Source organism: Rhopalosiphum maidis, chromosome 2 (assembly GCF_003676215.2).
Source record: "Rhopalosiphum maidis isolate BTI-1 chromosome 2, ASM367621v3, whole genome shotgun sequence".
NCBI lineage: Eukaryota > Metazoa > Arthropoda > Insecta > Hemiptera > Aphididae > Rhopalosiphum > Rhopalosiphum maidis.
The window spans coordinates 34802147-34826512 of record NC_040878.1 but is presented as its reverse complement, the minus strand read 5'-3'; the positions used below and the strand labels follow the sequence as shown (position 1 = coordinate 34826512).

The following is a 24366-nucleotide window of genomic DNA, read 5'->3' as shown; positions in this document are numbered from 1 at the left end:
CAATTTTATTGGTTGTAATCACCATACATGCACACTTTCACAGTTAACAAGTAGCTACATCGTATGTGTAGATGCGTTAGTCCTTGAGTACAATGTTCGAAGAACACTGTACAATATGCTCACTTAAGTACTGACTGTTACGCTGCACGAGTACCTAGTTACACAGATATTTCATGAATTAGTGTGTTTCGACTACCGGTTGAATCAACGACAGTTTCAAATACAAAGTTCATTTTAACTTTTAATTGTTTTTGTTCTGTATCAAAAGCTTTTACTATGCTCCGATGACCACGTAACCAATCATTAAGGTAAGATATTATATTATACATAATATTATATCTAACAGTTTATAATAATATGTATGTGAAAATGTAAAATAATCACAGTTATTTTAAAATTGAATTAAGTAGATAGGTATTCTGTTTTTTTTTATAATCAATAGAAATAAATAAAAAAAATTATTATTACATGAAAAAATGTAAATAAATAAAAACTAAAAGCTTGAGATGCGTACATATTTATTTAAATTTGTATTTGTTAATACAAGCTGCAAATCTTCATCATAGTTTTAAAATAAAACAATAATTAATCAAAAATATATGCATATTCAATTTAGTATTTTTATTTTCTATCACTTAACGCTTAGAATTTTACCACGATTTAATTCAGTGAATTAAATCAATGTAACTTTTAAATAGGTAAAAGCAATAATTAGTAAATTAGTGTATTAATTAAGTCGATGATGATATCTTATACATAGATAAATATCATTTTCGAAACAATTACTCGCGTTTGCTTTTTTTTTTTTTTTATTTACACTAGATTAAAATGAACTGTTTCATCTGCCAAACACTAATTTCCTCATTAAATTTTAAAGTATGATTAACGTAGTACAACTTTAAAACAATAATACTTTTATTATTTTTAGTGCGCTATGTCGCCAGATTTTTTATCGTACTTATCTATATCATTATAAATTTAAGACTATTGGTTCAAAAAAAGTTTAGCAACGTAAGTTACTGACTTCAAATTGAGTAAAGAAAATTGTTTTCATAAGTAATACATTGACATTTTGTATTTAGCTTGTGTAAAAATAATTTCAAATTTTTAAATGCACAGAAATATTATGATTTTACTGCAAATATAACGTTATGTATCTAATACGTTCTGTTTCTGTATTTTTAATTCTTATTGAATTTAAATTCGGGTATCTACTCTCAACTATTTACTAGTCCGCTGTGTAACGTAATATTTACATTATGGTATGGTAGCACAATGAACGTAACGGATCTATAAAATGCTAATAAAAGTATTAAATACCGATCGATCATTATATAATTATTGTGCATACTAATAATTATTAATGTATCTATAAGTACGCACGCAGATAAAATATTATTTCAATATCGTTTTCCCAGGCGCGCGTAATGTGTAGTGTTTTAATATCCACACAATCGAAAATTCGTAACAATATTATGTTATTATTTTCTGCCGCCGACTATAACGTATTTTAATTCATATCGTCTATCGCCACTGCTGTACGGTTTTTGGTTTATTTCGGTTTCTCGCGCTCATCGTGGTCCATGTCGGGTATTCTATATGTGATGGATCGGTCGCACAACAATAGGTACGCATAACACCACAATGCATTATGTTATCGTTTTTAACGTTAGTCGTCTTTCATTAAAGCAACATAATATTATTATAATATGACCGAATTGTGTTATGCAGTTCGACCTATATTATTGTCGCTATTGTACAAAAGTATAATATCCTTGTTATGCTCTACCTTGTAAAAGCCGATTGGCGTTAATATATGTTAACAAATAAATAAAATACAAATCATCACATGGGCACCTAATACTTACCTATAATGCATGTTTTTGCAAAGTTTATCGTTTTGATTATTTCCCACACGTCGAAATAGGGTACACAGCTTTAATCTCTACAAGGTACTTGTTATATTAGACACATAGGTACATTGAGTATTGACGTATTGTATTATTATGAATCACGATGTATCTACTCGTACTTCGTCTGTTTGTCTGTATGTTATTTTTTTGTTATTTTTTTACTGCTCAAGGTCGTCTAGCGTAGTAGGTAATCTGTGTGTCCACAACACATTTAATTATTTTTAATATTGTATTGCTAGTATATCATATTATTCGAATTATAAGGAAATTGTCTTTATAGTTTTACTAAGAAATTCCGACGCTACAACTACGAATTATAATATTTGTGAAAACCGTTTATTGTAATATACTATAATTAATGGTAATGTAATCAGCATTTAACATAAGTAAAACTATTATTCTAGGAATTAAGGCACTTTTTATAGTTTTAAAAATTTCGATGATTAGTAATTGATATACTCGTTTATGTTCATAATAGTTTTAAGTGGTAGATAAGCACTTAAATGATACGTAACTATAGACTTAAATTACCTTATAGACAATTTGAAATTTTTTAACTATTGTCTGTTTAATAATAGTATGTATAACGGATATGTGAATTGGCCACTGTACAAATTCATATAATTATTGAAGTAAATACTACTCGTATATTCATTATATAAAATATGTTTTATTGTAGTCAAATTTTAATGTTAACAAAACAAAAAAACATTATAGGTAGTACATTTTAAAATTGTCCAAGAACTAATTAATTTGTTCATGTTTAATTCAAATATTTTTACAAACAAATAATACAATTTAATTAGAAATTTTTATGTTTTTGTAATATTAAATTTCGAGAAAAAGTTGGAGTAGATAAGGCAAAAATAGATATATATAACATGAGATCCGAAAAAAACACGGATCAGTAAAAAATATAAAATTACAATATGTATGTACTAAAATGTGTAACAATGAGTTAACAATTGAAAAATTCTTAAACCGCATAGGTCATTGTCTAAGAAAACATAATTTAAGTTAATATTTTGAAGTACATATATCTAGCTAGGTACCTATTAAAATGTTGTAAAAATGTAATAGAATATTATGTGTTTTTTCGGACTTTTTGTCTGACACTAAAAATGTGCTCGGATTTTTTGTCCAACTTTTTTTAAAACGGACTTTTTGACCAATTACCAAATCCCACTTAATTACCTATTTAAATTTAAATAAATGTCTATAGAGTATTACATTTACTAAGAAATATTTAAACTATATATGTCTATAAATTCTTACTTCTCTGTCTATAAACTATGTGATATGTATATAAATACATTAATATACATTTTATGATATTAAATCGACATTAATAGCTTATAATATAATCGTATTATACCGCTATATGTTAAATGTAACATAGATTTATTAAATATTAAAATATTAAATTTCATATAACTTACTTATGTCTAGTGAAGTGGCGATACACTACATAACATTAGGCTCCACACATATTTTTCTTTACATTTGGCTGTATTAATACCTGACGTTGTACAACAGCTATTTAACATTAAATGTCTGTTTTAACTCTAAATTCTTTCCGGATATTGAGCAATTTAGCGATTGAATTATTAAATTATACTATAATCACAAATTAATTTGTGTTAATAGTAACATTTTGTATTACATTAATATTTAATAGTATTAATATTGCATTGTAAAAAAAAACTAACATATGTACCAATAAATCTGCGATACTATTAAACACTTAAATAATCTTTTTGATTCAAATAATTTGCTTTAAGTATCTCATCAATTAAATAATAAAATAGCTATAACTACTGATGTGATTATTTTATTCACTATTATTACATATTACCACATATCTAAATGTCCTTTTATCTAATATTAACATAACTAAAATAATATTTAAGGATAGAAGCATAATACACCATATTAAAAATTATATCAGAGTAAATAAACAGTAATTAACTTTATAACTTATTGATGATCTGAAAAATAATTAATTTATCTCACTGATCCTTATTTTTGAGAGGGGGTAAATTAGATTATCAAGGGCCACATTCAAGGGGGTGTAGACCATTTGGGAAAATCAAGCACGTATACAACAAAAAATTCGGGGTGGAGGGTTATAAAATTTAGCAATACAAATTCTGTCGCAACATAATAAAACAATTTTTTCCTCGTTAACCGAAAATATTTCGGGGGGGAGGGTTGAACCCTTCCCCCCTGTATACGTGCCTGAGGCGAATTTATCCAAAATATGGTCTATTTGGGCAAGGATTATTCAACTAAAAATACCGTTCGGGCAGTATGAAAATGCTTATAATATACACTTAACAATTAATTAAAAAAAAATCATATAAAATATAAAGAACTAATAATAATATATCCTATTAAAAATATATATATATATATTATTAGTTTAGATATTAATAATATTATTATATAGGTAGGTAGTAATCTACACTCATAAAATTACATATATTATAATTAGTACATTTTAAAGTAATCTATTGGTTTTGTATAAAAATGCTCATAATGTACATTCAACAATTAATTATTTAAATTGTTGATAATAGTGATTAGCAATGATATCATCCTTATCTATCACCAGGTTTTTACCTCGTATAGGTAAAAATAATTTCATTCACCCAAACGGTACAAATGATAGTCGCCCAAACGGATTACTATTTTTTTTTTTTGTTCAAAATTATTACCTTCGCCCAAACGACCACCGCCCATTCAACAAGGTGCTATGTTTTTATATTTCTGACTGAAGTATTTTCATTGAATTTCTCTTTCCACCACGTCATCCAGTCATTGTAATTCATACACAGATTTACATCATTATAAATTTTGTCTTTAGTCATTTAATAAAAATAAATAAATATTTTACATTTATTGTCGAGTTCCTCCGTTTATATGCGATATTCTGTCAGTATTCGTTCGATAGTGTAAGAATTATTTCACATAGTTCACATATTGATGAATATTGTTTTGACATTAGAAGACCGTTTATTATTTTATTTAGTGTGCCTAATTCTTAATATATTCAGTATTGTATACATTTTAATAAAAATTCTGCTTTTGGTCAAATAATATAAAATTAATTAACAGGTAACCTGTGTTAAAGTTATATTTATATGTAAAAGTATAGAAAAGAAAAACCAGAATATGCAATATACATATAAAACAGATTTTTAGTTTATATTTTGGTTTGTTAGTTATAGTTTAATAATATGCGTATCATATAGATGCGTCGATTCCGGCAGTATAGTCAGTGCATTGACTTGCATAACCACATAGTTATAGCGATTACATGATGAAATGTATAGATTGAATAACGCAGTCATATGGAAGATGATCAATACATTAAGACTAAAAAATGAAATTTCGTAACTATTATACAATTCTTGTATCAGAGAACATACTGATAGCGGTAGATACCTATTACGGGAGCCCCCTTGTATAAGGTTTGAATAATCTCCTTTCAATTCACTACATCAGCAGGGGTCTTCAACCAATCACAGGTCGGCCTATCTTTATTTTAAGACCATGAACACATTTTAAGCATAGCACGTATTTTTAAGTATATTTTTAATCCCTAATGAATGTTTTATTACGAAAGCAGCCCGCAAATTTTTTTTAAAAAAATATGGCTGTCCATGAAAATTGAAAATCTTTATACCTATATACTATATGTAAATTTATAATAGTTAAGTATATTTTTACGAAGTACAAATAGTTATACAATAAAATATATATAATTTATTTATGAAAGAAAATGAGTTATTTTAGGATATTATTTGCTTTTCTTTTAAGGAGTAGTGAAATTTCCAATTATTTGAATCAATAAACAAATCAAGTATACTATTATGCCATTACTCTAAAATAGTTACAAAAATAAATAATAATTAAGTAAAATGTAAATAGTTGATTACGATACAAAACAAATGTTTATGATTCTTTACGTTTTAACATGCAATTGTTAATAACTGTTGTACAAACCAACCATATTAATTGAACTGTTATAATAATATTTGTTTATTTTAGTAAATTATATATTTTAATATTTACTGGCTATCGATGGTTACAAATGACAAATCGTTCATGATATAATTATTTTCTACGACTTTCACACAATATACTGATGCATCGATTCGGAATTTATAAAGTCCAACCGTATTTATATATTGTAAGTATAATTATTTATATAACTAATCAATTTGTTTTTATTCAATGATTCATCTTGGTTAAATATACCTAGCTCAATTTTTTGATTAATTCTAGCATATCAAACTATTGAGCGAATAATATAGTAAACGAATTTTACGTTATAAACGTAAAATTTGTTATGTTAAACATATGACATAATAATGTTATAGATATTATCTACCACGATATTATTATGACTAAGATAATATTGGTATCAACTACTAACATAACATTATATTAAAAATATGATCATGTTTATTTAAAAACTCCTTGAAATCGTTTATTATTATTTCAAATTAAAATAAAACATATTAAAATGAGATATACTTAGACGACTTTATATTAATTAATAATTGTAAAATTACAGACAAAATAAGTACATATTCACGAAACGTACGTACATTTTTCAATATACGTGTCAGATGAGTTATGCACAATTGATTTAATTACGTATTGGACTTTTTTAAAATTGTGTTTACTAAATTCGTTTAAACACGTGTATTACTGTAATACAGTATACACAGTACTGAGTAGTCAGTAGATAACATTGGCATTGCATGGTAGTCCAACATTTTGCGTTCGGCGGGGATTTTTTTTTTATGAAATCCCCCACTAATTTTTTAACACAGAATTTGAGTACCTGTACGTTTACTGTGTACGCTATAATATCGTCAAAGTGATCAATGATCATTGTTATTACACCACTAATGTGAATACTAATATACTATATTTATCGCTTAGGATTTATTACACATTTAAATATGCTATTATAGTATCTAATCAACATATATAAGTTACAATGTAACTTTGTATATTGTATACAAATAGTTATTCTATTAGTCTGATATATTTTTTTTTTTTTAGTAATTACTAAATCTTATCATGGAAATGGCGACAAACACAGATAATAAGACAAACGTAGACGAAAGCAATCAAGACTGCACCACCATTTCTTTCGAAACCCACGTATGTATTGAAACAATTTATTTGTAATTCTGTATTAGATTTTAGAAAAAATTGAAAATATTGTATAGGTGTAATTATATCTAAATTTTACGCAGCGGCGGATTGAGAAATGGAGACGCTGAGGAAAAAATAAATTTTCCAAATAACAGGTTATTGGTACTAAAAATATGTTGGCACCGTTCTTAAAATATAAAATTTATGACGCCACTGGAAATTGCCTCTTTTGCCCCCCCCCCCCCCGTTAAACGCGGCTTTGACTTAACGCTATACTCCATACGGTGTTAATTTTGTTGTTCATGATTAGAACAATATGAAAAAAAAAACAATCTCTAATAATATACGTAGTTATACTTAATGTATCTTCATAAAATCCTCAGTCCACGTCTACATTATTGTGTTTGGCATAATATGATTAAATAAATATATATATTTATTTACCTATCATACAATGAACAATTTATGTACAAATTTAATCAGTCAATGTTTTACTTAGAACTAGAAAATATTACTCACAATAAATATGCTAATCCAGTCGTTTTATTAATATGGAATTTTATCTCTATCAATTTGTCAAATAATACAAAATAAATATACACTATCTGTTGTTTATAGCTTGAGCAAACTACATCAATTGTGTGATGTCGATGTTAACATGTATATCTAATATGTTTAAATAATTATCAAGTTTATTATTTGTGTACAGTAACCAAACGTGCATTGAATAACATAATTTTGTTAAAATGGAATTGGTTTGGTTGTGTTACCGAATGAACTTATCGATAAAAACGCGTTTAATATCACAAAACACAATATTATGCAGTTGAAGGAAACGTAATATAATGTTGTTATCGTTGTTTTTAACGATACGATTTAATATTACGTTTCATTTCTGACCACGTAATACAATCAATTATTTTAATTTTTTTTCGATATCTATCATATTGATAAATAGAAAAATTATTCCCACAAGATGTAATTTTTTTTATTTCTTAAATTCATAAATATTTATATATTCTAGGATACTCATCCGAGGGCGTGCAAAGAAGGATTCAACAACAGTACAAATTGGCGTTTTCCTCGATTGCTGATCAGTAACAACAAACAATTAGCGCTAAAATGTCTGTGTCATGCAGTGGTTTTGGCTTATTTATTAGCTGCCATCCACCATTGGTATTTGAGCGGTGTGTACTCAATAAAATCATATACATATCATAAATGCATATGATATATAATAATGATACAGTTTTTGTCATTGTCGTCATCCACGTGTTGCAGACGTAAAAGACATCGGTTGGAAAAACGGATTAGGTCTACTAATCGTTGTGACCACGTGTTATTACGGTTTGAAGCCAGTCAAATGCCTGTTCACGTTGATGCCTTCTATGAAGCTGTTGCCGCACGCGCACTTCAAGTAATACTACAATAATACATTATTATATAAATACGTTTATGGTTTATCAGTAATGTTATTATGTTAATCATTGTCACCAACGACACAAACTACTCTAAAGCGTTTTTCGTACCTTATCGAATTTCTATTAGGTGTTTGTCCAAATACCTAGCGATTATTTTTATAATTAGCAGATTATATTCTTGAAAAACTTGTATAAAAAAAAAAACAATTTCTGCGCTCCTTAAATTTGTAATCAAAAACTATTGAAAATTTGAAAAATTATTTTTTCTAAATACGTAGGACGTAGGTATTACAGGACATCATAAGATAACTTAATTTAAAAGCGAGGTCATTGTACAAAAGTATAAAGTGTTGTTTTTGACTTTAGATACACTGAATTTATGTACAATGTACATAGTTTACAATTACTCGATTTATTATCCACGTCAAATCGGCCATGGTCGAATTTGTTACCGTGCGGCAAACTCGGTCGTTTAAAAATAGTAACTGACGTGTACGTGAAAATTATGGTAATAAGCGACGAAAATTTTTCTCTATTGCAGTGTAAACATCATACAAATGTATAGTGTTTAAACACCTGAGTTAGGTTACCATACATAGAGATAATAATATGAATACTAAATAACATCTTTAACTTAGTCGTTACAAAATAAAATATCAATATCTCTGTAGTATACGTAACCTTATTGCTATATTTTTTTTTTTAAATAGACCAAAACATTTAATGTTTAATTAATTAATAAAGATAAAAATTTAATTTCGTGATTTTGTAATTTTAATATATTTTTTTTATCGGATTATGTATTGACACATTATTATTTTAGTGAATAATATATTGTGTTTACGATGATGATTTAATTATTTTTATCTTTTTCTGCTTACACTGTTTTTAAGCAGAATTATTGGGATAATGGTTTTAAATAGGTAGTATTCATTGAAAATCCAGTCTTGTCTAATTTTAAAAGATAATTTATTAAAATTCATCATCATTCATTTTCCTGAATGTATAACACAAAGATAAAAATATAGTTACTTAGTAGGTACTTGCATTATAGTTGATTTCAAAATATTTACTATTACAATTAGAAAGAGAAAAGTAAATAATTAATAGTCACAGTAGGTAGTAAATACAAATAACTAATTACTTATTTATGATTAAAGTAAATCACACTGGTAACTAATCAATGCTTAATTAAATAAATTATAAATTATCATTTTTTATTCACAATAATTATTGTATTATTATGATAAGTGTATAATTATTTGTTATACTAATACAATATTTTTAAGGTACGATAAATCAAGGCTATAAACGTATGTTGAAAATTAAAATTAAAATATCAAATTGTTATAAATATTTTTTATTGCTAATAACATTTTGTTGATAGTTTTAGCTAATTATAGCTAATCTTTCATGTTGTTCGTCAAAAATAGTCTAAAACGAATAGGCGCCCAGTATATCCATATCTCTATATTCCTATATATTAAGGCTGACAGTTTAACAGTTGTGTGTCATCTTACATTGATGTAAGTTAAGGAAAAGGAAGTCCATCGTCTGAATAATCATGTTTATATTATTTTTAACTGTTATAAAAAAATATTTTCTGTGCCAAAATTCTTGAAAATTTAACACAAAATCACATATAAGTTGTTCTTATATCTGCAGTATAAAAATATTAAAAATACATAGGCAGATTTTTTTACATGTATTTTAAGTTCAAATGTTTACAAAAATTCGTCAAACTCACAACCATTTACAAGCTACAAGTATCTTGTAGTAAAAATGTATAATTGAATCTTCAATTCTTATAGTTAATTTAAAAATGTAATACAATATTCATCATAAGTAGTTCACACTGAAATTAAAAACCTAAAATCAAATATAATTATTTTTATAGACTTTTGAAGATCAAATTTGGACAAATTATATACGTTTAAATTATGAATAACGATGTTCAGTATTTTGTTATAATTTAAAACTTAAGTCTTTTACAATGTTTACATTATTATAAATTGTATTTTACGCAATGGTATTTAAAAAAATTATCTTTATTTTTAAGATTAATTTTAAGATATTACCTATATTTATAACATTAACCTATTTCCACTGTTTTATGTTTAAGTTGTATCGAGTTAACATTAAATTATATAATAAATACAATATTTTAGGCAATATTAAATCAACCTACCGTAATAATAATAGAAAAATAAATGATTCATTACCATATTAATATATTATAAGATACTTTTAGAAATATTAAATATAGCTGACTGTTTTTGTTCAAAATCATTTTACTTAAATAATGATGTATCATTAAGTTCTAATTTAAAACATACATTACAAGTACCCACTTGCTCAATTTTTTTTTTTTTTTTTAGTTACCATTCCTTCGGGGGTATGAACTATTTCTCGGTTCCATTAGTTATTATAATTTTTACAAATAAGAAATAATTCACTTATTGATTATATTTTTTTCTCATAATATAGAATCGGAGTGCTGTGTACTTTCTTTGGGTCATTCATTTTATTTATTTTCTTCGACACAAAAAACAACCGACATAGACTATTGCCATTGGCTGGACTTTGCGTATTCATTCTTTTTGGATTTATGTTTTCCAAACACCGTGGACACGTGAATTGGATCACGGTTGCGTCTGGCCTAGCCACGCAGATAACTATAGGCATGTTGACCATCAAATGGCAGGTCGGTCGATCTATAGTCCAGGCAGTCGGAGAATTAGCTGAAAAGTTTTTCTCCTTTGCGTACGTTGGGGCTAAGGTGACGTACGGAAATGAACTAATCGACAACTATGGTGTATTCGCATTTAAGGTTAGTACTCGTATTGTTGATCTAAATATTATTTTATGTTTTCATTAATGTACGGTAATACAATACTTTTGACTGCATTCAATGTTTAATCTTATAAAAAACTATGAATCATATTAATTAGTCATTAATATACTTCGTATTGTATATTTATTTGTAACCAAAAGCCATTTAGGTCATAATTTTATCACATTTTGTCATTTTACGATCGATTATTCTATTTCTCTATGTTCTACAATATTTTTAATTTGGTTTTGATTTTGCATGGTATTTTGACTACAGAAACATGAATATAAAATTACTACGATATTTTAATATTAATCATTTAAAACATTTTAAAGTTTTATCAACAATATAAGCTATAAAACGCATATCTGTGATTATGTGACCCATTTTACTAGTATTTGTAACCAATTATAATTGGATATTAACCGGTTTATAACAGGTATACGTGTTTACTTAATATTTCAAAATCACAGATTTTCTATGTTATATTCTTAAAAATTATATTATAACTTCACATCATTGAATTAATTAAAAAAAAAAAAAAACATTGGTATTTTAGCAAATATAATTTCAATAATACATTTATTTTGTTTTTAAAATTCAATAACACCTATATAATATGCTTGAAATAATTTCTATGTTCGCTTTCGTCTGAAAACATATTTTTTTTATGTTACCTACCTAATACTTTGTTTTTGTTCTTCAAGTTTTGAATAGTAATTGACATAAAATTTAATTTATAATTAATGTATATATAATTGCATGGAATTAAAAATTTGATGAATCAACCTTAATTCTTTAAAAATAATAGCAAACCGTGAATCAAGATTGGTTAGTAAGTAGGTGCCACTGTTAACTTTCAATATTTTGGATTAGTAGTACTTTTGAAGTACCTATTGAACCACTTAGTAACTTCATTAATTTCTATTATTGGTCAATACGTAGTAGGTACGCAATACGCTTGAATTAATTAGAAATATTACGAAATTATACCTGTTTTTTAATAAATGATCTATAAATTATTCACTAAATTTTAGATTCTATAAGTGCATGTTTACTCTGTGAAAACTTTGCTAGGTGATGACAAAGCTTCGCGTATATATCACCATTTATTATATTATATTATTATATAATATTTATAATCAATAATAACACCTAAACAAAGATAGATATTTAATTGTAATACCGTCTATGCTTATTTTATATACACCTATATGGCTATTCTTTTCGAGTGATTTTTAAATATCTTTACATAAAAATCAGTAAATCGCTAGTATTTAGTACTTATACTTATTTATCATTGTATAGCTGTTATTATTTAACGAGTAATATCATAATTAATAATATTTTATACGAATTAAACATTTTAAATATATAAACCGTGTCATTTTGAATTTATTACAGGCGCTCTCAGTGTTATTCTTTATGTGTTTTGTAATTGAAATATTGTTTTACTATGGAATCATACAAACAATAGTTATAAGACTAGGATGGTGCTTGCAAAAATTACTAGGAACGACAGCAGCCGAATCAGTCAATACCTGTGCCAGTGTGTTTTTAGGCATGGTAAGTAAATTTAATCGATTGAGAAACTATATGCGTACTCATATAGCAGTATATGTATATACCTAAATTATAATTATATAAAATCTTCCGTTTTAAAATGTAGAATATTATTTAGAAATTCAAAGAAAGTAACTGAAATCAATAACTACTTTCGTGTAGTTTAATAAGCTAATTTAGATAAATTATGTTTTATATATTGTACATAATCAGGAACGGCGCTACGCGGAGGCCAGGGTGGGGAAATTGCCCACCAACATTTGATTTTGCCCCTCCATTGCCCATATAATTTATGTTAAAAATATGTAAGTAAATAAAGAAATTGTAAATCATTATTTACATATAAAATAGTATTAATTACTTTAAAGAGTTTTTAGACTTAAGTTATATTTTTTTAAGTTTGACTGTTATATTCAACTTAAATATGCTTTTTTGCACATTTAGTAGTAAATATACTTAATAGAGTTGATACTAAATACTAACGGCACACTTTCTAAAATCGCATACATTAAAAAATAAAAAGTGGTGTATTGTTACACACAAATAAAAGAATACGGAGGAAATTTGAAGTTTTACTGTAGTACATTTGTAATAATAATAAGCTAGGTATATTTTTTTGATTCTTATTTATTTAGAAATATAATATATTATACCCAAAATTTTTTTAGTAATACTTTCCTTAAAATATGGTAACAAAAAAATTATTTGGTGATCGAGTTGTCATCATATATAAATGCCCCGCCTGAAAACATTTTCGCCCGATATCCTCTAATAAAAAATATCTGACCGGCACTGAAAATAATACAGAGTATAGTATAGTAGTTATTTGTTTAGAAATTCTAAAATAATTTTTCATAGAAAAAATATTTCATTTTTATTTAATTTAAAATGAATAAAAATAATAATTCATCTATCTAATTCAATTTTAATTTTGCTGTAACAATTTTAATGGTTTATGAGTTATCAATTGTTTGAATAAAAATAGTAAACAAATAAAAACATTGTTTTATTATGTTAGATTCGTAAAATGTAATAATATGTTCAGTGATTAAAAAATTACAATTTTCAATTAAATCAATATTAATAAATTAATAATATAAATGAATACTATATAATACTATATTGTCTAAAATATGAACTAGAGTTTTATTTACTTAAAAAAAACCCTATTGACATGAATATTATACCAACACATAATATTACTATACATTATTACAACTATACAACGCAGATTATTACACATAGGTACTTGTATGACGTCCTCTACGTACACTTCATAAATCATGAGATTATTAAATTTGGTTTGACAAGAAAAGGAATCACGTGCATTAAATTTCCTTTGATGTTTACCTACATTTTTTTTTATCTATTAAAGTGTTACAACTACACAAATAGTTTTAAAAATATCTCATTTCATTTTTCACATGTCAATTAATATACAATGTCTTTCAAATTAAGTTTGGAAAAATCAGCGAGTTACCTATTGTATAGGAACTACATTTTTTAAGTAACGTAAATTAAATTAAATTTAAGACATTTATGAATTTACATGGATGCTAAGAAATGTTAAGCACAATTTCTTTCCACAAGCAGTTCAAAATATATTTTTTTTATTAAATTAATTCTCAAGGAAATCTATCAACTAAATTAATACTGTAATTAAAAAATTATTTCGTATTAAATAATAAATCAACAACATAATATTGTAATAAACATAATTAAGATAACTATATTTTGTATACAATAACAAATAAAATCAATGTTATTTCAGACAAATGCTATGTCAATATTATAAATTAAATATTTTGGGTACCTATTGGTAAACATATTATTTATATTGTTACACTAAATCAGGCACGTAAAATATAATTATTTATAATTTGTGCACATTGAAATAAATCTATTGTGATTACTATTAGGTAATACAATTATTATTATAATAATTAATTTTTTTATATTCGTGGATAACGTTTCTGAAAAATATAAATAATAGGGTCTTGATAGACATACCTGTTTTATAGACAATAATAGATAATAGACTAGCCCGCAGCTAGCAATCAGTGCGTACCCGACTGCTATCTGTAAACTGTCAGCGTTTGAGCTGTTTTTAAATATAAATTTATGAAAATTCAACTCCGTTGGCGTAATGATGTTTATACGCATCAATGGACTTCATTCGGCATTTTAGCAATCTTGCGACGCGTTTTCGCGTCAAAAACAACAGAAACGTATACTTTGGAAGTTTTGAATCTACTATAGTTCAGTCATTTTATTTTAATAAACCTTAAATCTTACATGGGTCATAAACCACTCTAAATTTTATTTAATAGTCGGTTTTACTGGTTTTAGTTTTCGTTGATTTTTATTTTTTTTTTAATCAGGCACTATCTATTTTTTGTAATACTCTAATAGGTACACTTGTTGAAAAAAAATATTTTTTAATCGACTACTAACTAAAGGTAAATTATAAATTAATAAAATTATTTATATGGCGTTCCACCTAATGATGAGTGTGAGGGAAAACCCTCCTACAAGTATATCATTGGGAAAAATGATTGAAAATCATAAAAAGGTCAAAAATGATTGCCCCCCCCCCTATTAGACATTTTTTGACTATAATAAATGACAATATTAGTATTGCAATTTTAATAAAACAAACTAATTTTTTTTTATTATAGTCAGAGGCGCCTATTATCATTAAACCATATTTACATGATTTAACAGAATCAGAAATCCACACTGTTATGATGGGAGGATTTTCAACAGTAGCAGGTATGGTTAATATTATTATATTATAAATATTGTTTTCTTACAAATTGTATCTATATATATAAAAAAAAAAAAATAATAATAATAATAACATAAACAGCATTATTATTGTTTAATGATTTTTAATAGATATTCAAATTTTAAATTTTTATCAAAGTGTATTTGCTAATATAATATTTACATGAGTATTATGTTTTAATTAGGAACTGTATTCGCGGCGTATACATCATTTGGTATTGACCCGGCCTACATAATTACTGCATCAATCATGTCAGCTCCAACTGCGCTCAGTTTCTCTAAACTGATTTTTCCAGAAACTGAAAAATCATTAAACAATGTGGATCAAATATGTACTAAAAAGTAAGTGTACGTCTTACGTGTGGCGATTAGGATGAGTCGTACCTATATTTTATCGAAGAGTAACATTACTAAAATCTAACCAGAAGTAAGAAAACACAGTATTTTCAAGCATGTTAATATTTTATGTTATATAAATCAGGGCTGTAAATTTAATCCACTAAAAAAGTATTAAATATCTATGCTTACATTTATACACTAAAAATTCGAAAATCGCAAAAATATACAATTCAAAAAAATGCTCAATAAAAACGTATTACTTATAACAAAAATAATTCTTTATTTATATACTTAATCTTGCAAATTTTTCTTTACTATCTGAAAAAAAGAAATATCTGACATATTAGATCGTTTGGGCAAAAGGTAATTAAACTATTAAATTGTTTACCTTCAAAATAATAATTGCATTCGGCAATCAGCGATTTATTTATATTTTGGAACTTGAACGATCTTCTATATTTTGCGTCAATATAATGTTGAACACCAATGGCTCGTGAGGGCTACGTGATAAATAATATAATAAAATATAATCGATAGTTGCCAATATACACACGATCTTTTTATAGACTACAGTTCAATTTAAATAAAAATTGATTTTATATGTTCCCCATAAAGTCCAATGATAATGCGTTTATGTGATACTGTAAGCTAGGTAGTCATTGTAATAAATTGTACCAACACATAATAAATGTAAAACTTAGATAATTCTCGAAATAATAATGGAAATTAAATCTATAACGTCAAAAAAACTATTTTTTTAAAAGATAATCGTGGATGTTATAGGTGCTCATCTTAATAAATAGTCGTCTGAGACAAGTTTATTGTTAAATAATATTTATTTTTTCGTGAAAAATCCATAATAGTAACCAAAATGACTCATATTACGATAGACTAGCGGTTCCCAACCGGGGGGGGGGATATATTGATGACGGAATTACGAAAATAATTATGTTATTTTACAATGATTTTATATTCAATAATTTTTTCTTATACTTAATATCATTACTTTGTAAGTTGATTTAATACACTTTTAAAATTATGAAAATTATAAAAGTAAATATTGTATATTGTATAATATGTAGTTATTTTGAATGATTTATTTGTACCGCTCACAAAAAAAAAAATTCACCTGAACTCTAATTTAGAATTTGGGAATGAAATTTTAGTAAATTTACAAGGGGGGCGTAGAATGAAAAAGGTTAGGTTAGACCCATTAATTATTTTTTTTTTGTCGTCCTTTCCTCTCGTTATTACTGTACGCAGTGGTGTATTTACAGGGGGGCTGGGGGGTTTCCTCCCAGAGATTAATGATTTAGCAAAGAAGAATAGAAAACTTAATTTCATTTAATAATTCAACTATATTTATACTTATAATATATAATATAATCAATTTTCACTTCTTCTCCTCAAATAAATAAATTTTAAATACGCCACTGACTGTATACAGTGAACTATTATTCTAATACTCTTCTAAATATTATAGACTATAGACTATAGTAATACCTTTTTACAAATATTTTCCAGTACGTTCTTATTCAAATATACAATAATTATTGGCACTGTTTTAACATTTCTACTACTTTCCAATCTCTGTTTAAAATATTGGTATAGTTGTATTTTTCGATTGACCTTATATTTAAATTTACCGTGTACGTATTATTTGCCGAAATACCGTGTAGTTTAATTATTTAAAAATTACACTATCATTACACACGATGTGGTCATGGTTGATGACTACAGAGCTTTTGTGTTCACTCTTTTTATATACAGCTGGGCCACTAAATTAGAAATTGTAGATACAAAACACCATGTTTGTTGTTTTTTATAAATCACTAATATTCGTATATATACGTTATAAATATACAAGCAATATTATGAAAATCAACCAAACAATAACGGATCAACGCTCGATATATTATATTATCATATCGCTATTATTACCGCCGTATTAATGTTGTTTAATATTTTATAGGACTGATAACGAGGGTAACGTAATGGACGCGGCTTGTAAAGGAGCCCAGTTTGGATTGAAAATAATCGGAGCGATTGTCGCCAACATAGTGGCGTTCGTGTCGTTCGTTGCGTTCCTAAACGCAGTAATATCGTGGTTGGGACATTTGGTCGGATTCGAAGGGCTATCATTCGAGGTTAGCAAAAAAATAAAAATAAAATTATTAATAAATAATTATATCGATTTTCGATTTTATTCCATCTTCCGATTGTCCGTCCGCAGTATGTATTGGGCAAGATTTTGATACCCGTCACGTTGCTGTTGGGCGTTGATCCTAGCGAATGTGAAGCTGTCGGCAAATTGATCGGCCTAAAAATGACAATTAACGAATTCGTGGCGTACAAGCAAATGGGTGATCTAATTAAAGAAGGCAAGATTAACGTAAGTGTATTGTACGCCGTGCATTGTATTTTATGGCCATCATGTTCATACTCCAATATTCTAACTATACATTGGATCTAGAAGAGGAAATGTGTATCTAATTTTTCTAAAACTCCTTCTAAGGCCTGCTAAAAATAAAATGAAAGAACTATTATGACGTATCTTAATTATAATAAGGTAACTTACCCTCTAGATATATAGTTGGCATTGTTTTTTTACTTTTCAAGTACAATTTGGGTTTGCCGTGGTTAGGTTAGACGTGGTCTGACTGTTTTCCAACACTGAGAAAGAATTGATAGCAGCTATGTTATAAAATATAAATAATAATTAAAAGAACAAAATTTGTAAGTCTCAAAATATTGTCGTTTGAATAAATTACAACCACAAGTCATACACTAATGAATCCGTTAATTCGCGATAGAAAACATTAAAATTAATAATTTCTATCCATCAAGATGTCATGCTAAATTTTTCATTCAATCTAAAAATAGCATTTTGATTCGTTAATATTTTAAATCTCATCGTCTATTTATATCTACCAATCTACCACGGATATAATATTATATCTATACAATAACTATTTAGAGTAAATTGTTAACTAGTTGTGATTTTATGATGACTAATGACCGTATACATTTTGGCAACTGCAATTAAAAAATTACGAACTCGAATACGGTTGGTTGATTTTAGCATAGACCTAAATAAGAACCGTGTTATGATTTTAGATAATCCATATTAAAGCCTCCAAGTTTTTTTTTAAATCTTAGAAATTCGAATGGAGTATTTCGTTTAATACTAACCTACGTGTTTTTGTAAATAAATAACCTTGTTATTAGCTAAAACTGACGTATGTCAATATTAAAGACCGGATTTATATTATACGCCTAAAATCTTAAAATAAGATGTTTTTATGCTTTATAATTTTATCAAAATAATCTTTTATAAGCATAAATATTCTTTTTTTAGAAAAATATATTAAATACTAAAAACACAAAATAATAAAAGTAATAATTTATAAAAATTAATCCTAATCTTTAAAAATTATTTAAATAATCATATTTAATCTATAAGTATTTGCTGTGTGTATTATTAAATTATACTTAATATTTACATAGTTACAACAGTTACATGCTAAAAATCAGATTTATGAACTCAAAGAATAATAATAATAAATAATAAAATGTTTTATTTTTATTCAGCTATTCGATTTCGATACATCAATATACTGAAATACTATTACAAGTCAGTAGGTTTTCATCTTAACTTATATATATGTACAAATATTATTTAATCATATTTGCTTTTCCTTGATTTTTAATTCAATTTTAAACTGACCTAACTACCTCCGTTTGATGATATTATATTACTGCTATTAATAATAATATAATATTAGATTTATTAAAAAGTCCATGTATCAGTATTATCCTTTAAGTATTTCCTTGAAAATGTAGTATACAATTTAATATCTAGTTTTCTAACGGGTAATCTATAATATTATAATAATAACTGAAAAAAAAAATAATTTGAAATAGCGATTTGTTGTCATATTATTTCAAAAATATACCAAGTTCAGGGGTGTATTGTTTGTTGATTAAGTGAATGAATTTGAACTGCAGAAACTACCCCTATATATAATAATCAGTTACTAAAATAAAGAGATAGTATCTAAATATGTTTACATGCGCATATAGCCTGATATTATTACATTTTTAATCAACAATTATCACCCACTCACTCACCCATTTGACTCGGTCTTCAAAATTATTAATTACAAGACCAACGGGCAACAACAAAACACTTTTTGTTTCGTTTCGACGAAAAAATACCGTTTATTTACTTTCGATAAGGTTTTTTTTTTGGAGTAGTGGTTTCAATGTTTTTTTGTTGATTCTGATAGTGCTTATTTTTTTCAACCATAGCCCTGACGATCTGGATGAATGCTATAGCCCCATAGGTCTTTAATCAATTCGTACTGTATTGTAAAATTACGAACGCAAGTATCTTTGTCGATTTTAGTCAATGGGTTTATTCATGATAATGGTAGTACTATCTTTCTATACACCGAGTGAAAAACCTCTCGTGTTTCCAATCATGTTCGCCACTAGATAGCACTGATATACTTAATATTTGTTTGATTTTCAGCCATTCGATGTAGTTACAACCACATCGATAATTCCTCTTTTTCTTCTATTTTTAATAGCCCATAATTTGGTTTCTATTATGAATATGACAGACATACTTTGTTTATTTGATTTTTTTGTGAAATTTCCTAACTTACAATACGTAACCAATAATTTTTATTATATACTTTAACTTTATACCAACCACAAACCTTTAGAGGACGCGAAATGTCCGCATATGTTCTCACCGTTTTACAAACGTACCACATATACGAATTTGTATTAGTGGTTTATTTATTATCTCTCATTAGTTACGGGCGATTGCACCAAAAGTAGACCTTTCCCTTTTCCACCAGTATCCATTTCCACCAAATAAGATATTGAGTATTGACTGCGTTTTCATCAAAACAATTGTATACTACGTGTATATTAAATGCTATCTATATTTAACACGTTTTATTTTAACACATACAGTTGTAATGCACAATTTAAACTGTGTAGCATTTTATATGTGTATATGCATATATATATACATTATACATTTTACATCAATTGTAAAAACTCACGAAAATTATATTCTACAATTTAAAAAAATATATAATTTTTTCAACCCAGCACTAGGATGTAAAATAAACTCATTACACTATAAAAGGTTTTAATAAAAGCGTAGTATATGCAATTTTTTTTGTTAAAAACGTGGTTAAATTTGGTGGAAACAAATATTGATGGAAAAAGGTAAGGTACAAGGTACTCTTTTGGTGGAAAAGGGCAAGGTCTACTTTTGGTGGAAACATGTTACGCCCTCGGTTTCATATGTTGATGTACCTTCATACAAATTACAACTTAAAATTTCAACACACATATCGTTAGACGTTTTACGTAATATGCTTACAGAATAGATTAAGAAGTTGTGCACATAAGTGCATTATAAGTTAAACTGTGCACGCCATGTAATTTTGACAAACCATTGTAAGATGTGACGAGCAATTCGGATGCAGCCATCACTGCGTTTATCGATTTGTTTTCACGTGTATTTTTTTTTCAGCGCAAGTCGGAAATCATCGCCACTTTTGCTTTATGTAGTTTTGCCAATCCTGGATCGATTGGGTCGATGATTGCCACATTGACGACATTGTGTCCGGCACAGCGATCGTCGATAACCAAAAATGTGTTTAGGGCATTCTTCGGTGGTACAGTCACTTGTTTTTTAACGGCTGCTGTTGCTAGTAAGTATAATATTATTATTTTAGGTATATACTATATACGTCCAACAGTACCTCATACGTGCAAAGCGTATGAAAAATTATATTGTTTGTTATCTTTTCCCTTCCCTTCCTCAACACTACATCACGCCGTATACAATGTTTCACCCCAACGCCATCATCCATAGCATCCATGACATTATGTATAAAAACCGTAACGAAACTTTTGAATAAAAATAGGTAATTAATGTATTGTTGAAAACGTGAGGTAATTTTTTTTTCCGTTACGGCACGGTGTTTGGGATGACAAGTCATAACTAATCAAAAATACCAATTTGTATTTTACAGGTTTATTAATGCCCGATGAAGGATTACATAACTAAAAGCAATTATTTATCATTGTAATTTTTGTATGTACATTTTGTTTTTTTTTTTTTTTATATAAATTTATGTGATGTATTATTTTTTGCCTACGTATTAGTAAGCATACCTATATCTATCTATTGGTAGGCTGGTAGGTAATATAATATATTTTATTATTGTTATGGAAACTGTATGGACCGAATTCTCATTCTGTTTTGTTAAACATGACTATTTTATATTGTTAGATTATACTTAATTGATAATATTATGTAAATATATACACACAATGTGAATAAAAACTACAGTTTTGTATTTTTTTAAATTAAAAATCAAAAGCAAAAGTATGATATTTATAAATATTATAATATGAAAAAAAATTTCACTTATGTGGACTATACATTATATTTAATAAAAAGTTCAACTATCTAAAATGTATAAAGCTAAGGTACTTAGTGTGAATATACAAAAAAAATATATACATTGTCAATTATGAAGTGGCCATACTGTTATTCAAATTATAAAGTTATGAATTTTAAAATGTCCGTAGTAGGTATGACGTATGAACACTATAAACAGTATAAACTATCTCAACATATTATCTACTATGGTGGCATTGTAGCAGGTTTACAACGCCTTGTGCAATAATATTAGCTGTAGTGTATTCGCTTTAAAAAGTTATTGAAATTGGCCCATGCTCATTCAGTGTTCATGGTTTATATCAATACAGGAAATAACATATTAGGTATATATTACTTTCCACGAACGAAATATATGATATTAGACATTAGTTATGTTGTTCATAACTTATACTGTCAATAATTTTTATCGAATTTATATAATTGATTGAACATAGTACTTTGATTCTAAATAATTGTATTTAATATTAAAAATGTTTATTGTTTGTCATTTAGTATGATATATAGTTCTATTAAAATACATTTTAATTGTACAAGTATTATAAAGTCATGTTCAGGTGTCTGTGATTATTCACATTTAATAATTATTTATTCATACTCTGAAATTTTAGAATTTTTTAATATACCTTATGGGCCCTATGGTGATACAAACTACAGACATTTGTTCAAATAAGAATCGACCCCTATTTTCTGTAGTCGTTAAAATTGTTATTATTTGTTAATAACTGATTGCTTTTTATAAATATTTAATTTACCCACCTATCTAAATTGAAATGTGAAAATATAATTTTTGAGTTATTTAACTTTGTGTAAAAAGAATTATAGGATATTATAGGAATAATGCATTTGGATTTGAAAGACATAAGGGCTATGATAATTTAAAAACCTTATTGATCAATAATATTATCTAAATAGGTATTTATCTATGAATGTTTTATAATTTGTAATTATTAATATTGACTCTATTTAACTATTCTATTGAAACTACTTTAGTTATAATTAAATTAATTCTACCTATTTTATATATTTTTTAACCATTTTGAAGGACTATTAACCCAAGTCTATACATACTGTTTTTTAATAAATCAGAAACTACATATTTATTCAAATTTTGATTGAGATACGCTACAATTTTCAAAAAAAATAATTGACTTAATATTAATATAATAATAATAAATCTTTATTAACGAAAAATGAATTACAATTTATAGTACTATGTATACAGTTGTAATAATCAATAATTACATCAATGCATAGTATTTTAATATAATTTTATATTGTACATAAACAATTTTTATGATATCAATAAGTTATTTATAGTTCATAATAAAAGAAAGCAAAAATGGATAAAAACTAATATTTTATAATAGTGGCTGTGAATTAATTACAATTGCAATAATAGTTCAATAAACATTAAAATGAAAAAATTCAAGATATTTTTAATATTACCTTGAGCCACCAAGACAGGGGTCACCAACTAATTTATATGGAAGTCAGTTTTGAAACTTACCAACTGGCCGCAATTTCTGACAGTTTTAATGATTTTTACACACGTTTATAAAATATATAATATATATATTTTAATTATTATTTATATTTATCGATGTATTTATACATTTACTAAATTATAGTAAGTAACATAATATATATACACTTATAGTTTTTATTTATTTATATTAAAACAATTTTAAAATTTACTCTATGGATATGGGCCTGTTAAAAAGGGTTCGTGGTCCGCCATTTGGTGACCCCTGCACTAAGATTCAACATGGAGAACTTTTTAAGTATTTTCGTTGTATTGATTTATACTTTATAGGATAAATAAGACTTTTCATTTAATTG

General features: G+C 26.3%; 1 protein-coding gene across 2 annotated transcripts; it reads left to right on the top strand.

Moving 5' to 3' along the window:
* Nucleotides 1-137: 137 nt before the first annotated feature.
* On the top strand, nucleotides 138-22412 carry LOC113551343 (sodium/nucleoside cotransporter 2). Of its 2 annotated transcripts, XM_026953533.1 has the most exons (13): nucleotides 138-308; nucleotides 5967-6108; nucleotides 6993-7094; nucleotides 8113-8275; nucleotides 8370-8505; nucleotides 10997-11339; nucleotides 12747-12908; nucleotides 15584-15677; nucleotides 15878-16034; nucleotides 18004-18178; nucleotides 18265-18423; nucleotides 21589-21769; nucleotides 22094-22412. In XM_026953533.1, exons 3-13 carry the CDS (start codon nucleotides 7011-7013, stop codon nucleotides 22126-22128), a joined length of 1689 nt encoding a protein of 562 aa, XP_026809334.1. In that variant the 5' UTR covers nucleotides 138-308; nucleotides 5967-6108; nucleotides 6993-7010; the 3' UTR covers nucleotides 22129-22412. The 2 variants fall into 2 exon arrangements, with proteins under 2 accessions (XP_026809334.1, XP_026809335.1); XM_026953534.1 differs by lacking the exon at nucleotides 5967-6108 and having other exon boundaries at nucleotides 22094-22128.
* Nucleotides 22413-24366: the final 1954 nt, after the last annotated feature.

Excerpts from the sequence above, each read along its gene's own strand:
- LOC113551343 (XM_026953533.1), top strand. The coding sequence starts at position 7,011 with ATGGAAATGGCGACAAACACAGATAATAAGACAAACGTAGACGAAAGC. Across the intron at positions 7,095-8,112 it reads CCATTTCTTTCGAAACCCAC|GATACTCATCCGAGGGCGTG; the intron begins GTATGTATTGAA and ends TATATATTCTAG. Across the intron at positions 21,770-22,093 it reads TTTAACGGCTGCTGTTGCTA|GTTTATTAATGCCCGATGAA; the intron begins GTAAGTATAATA and ends TGTATTTTACAG.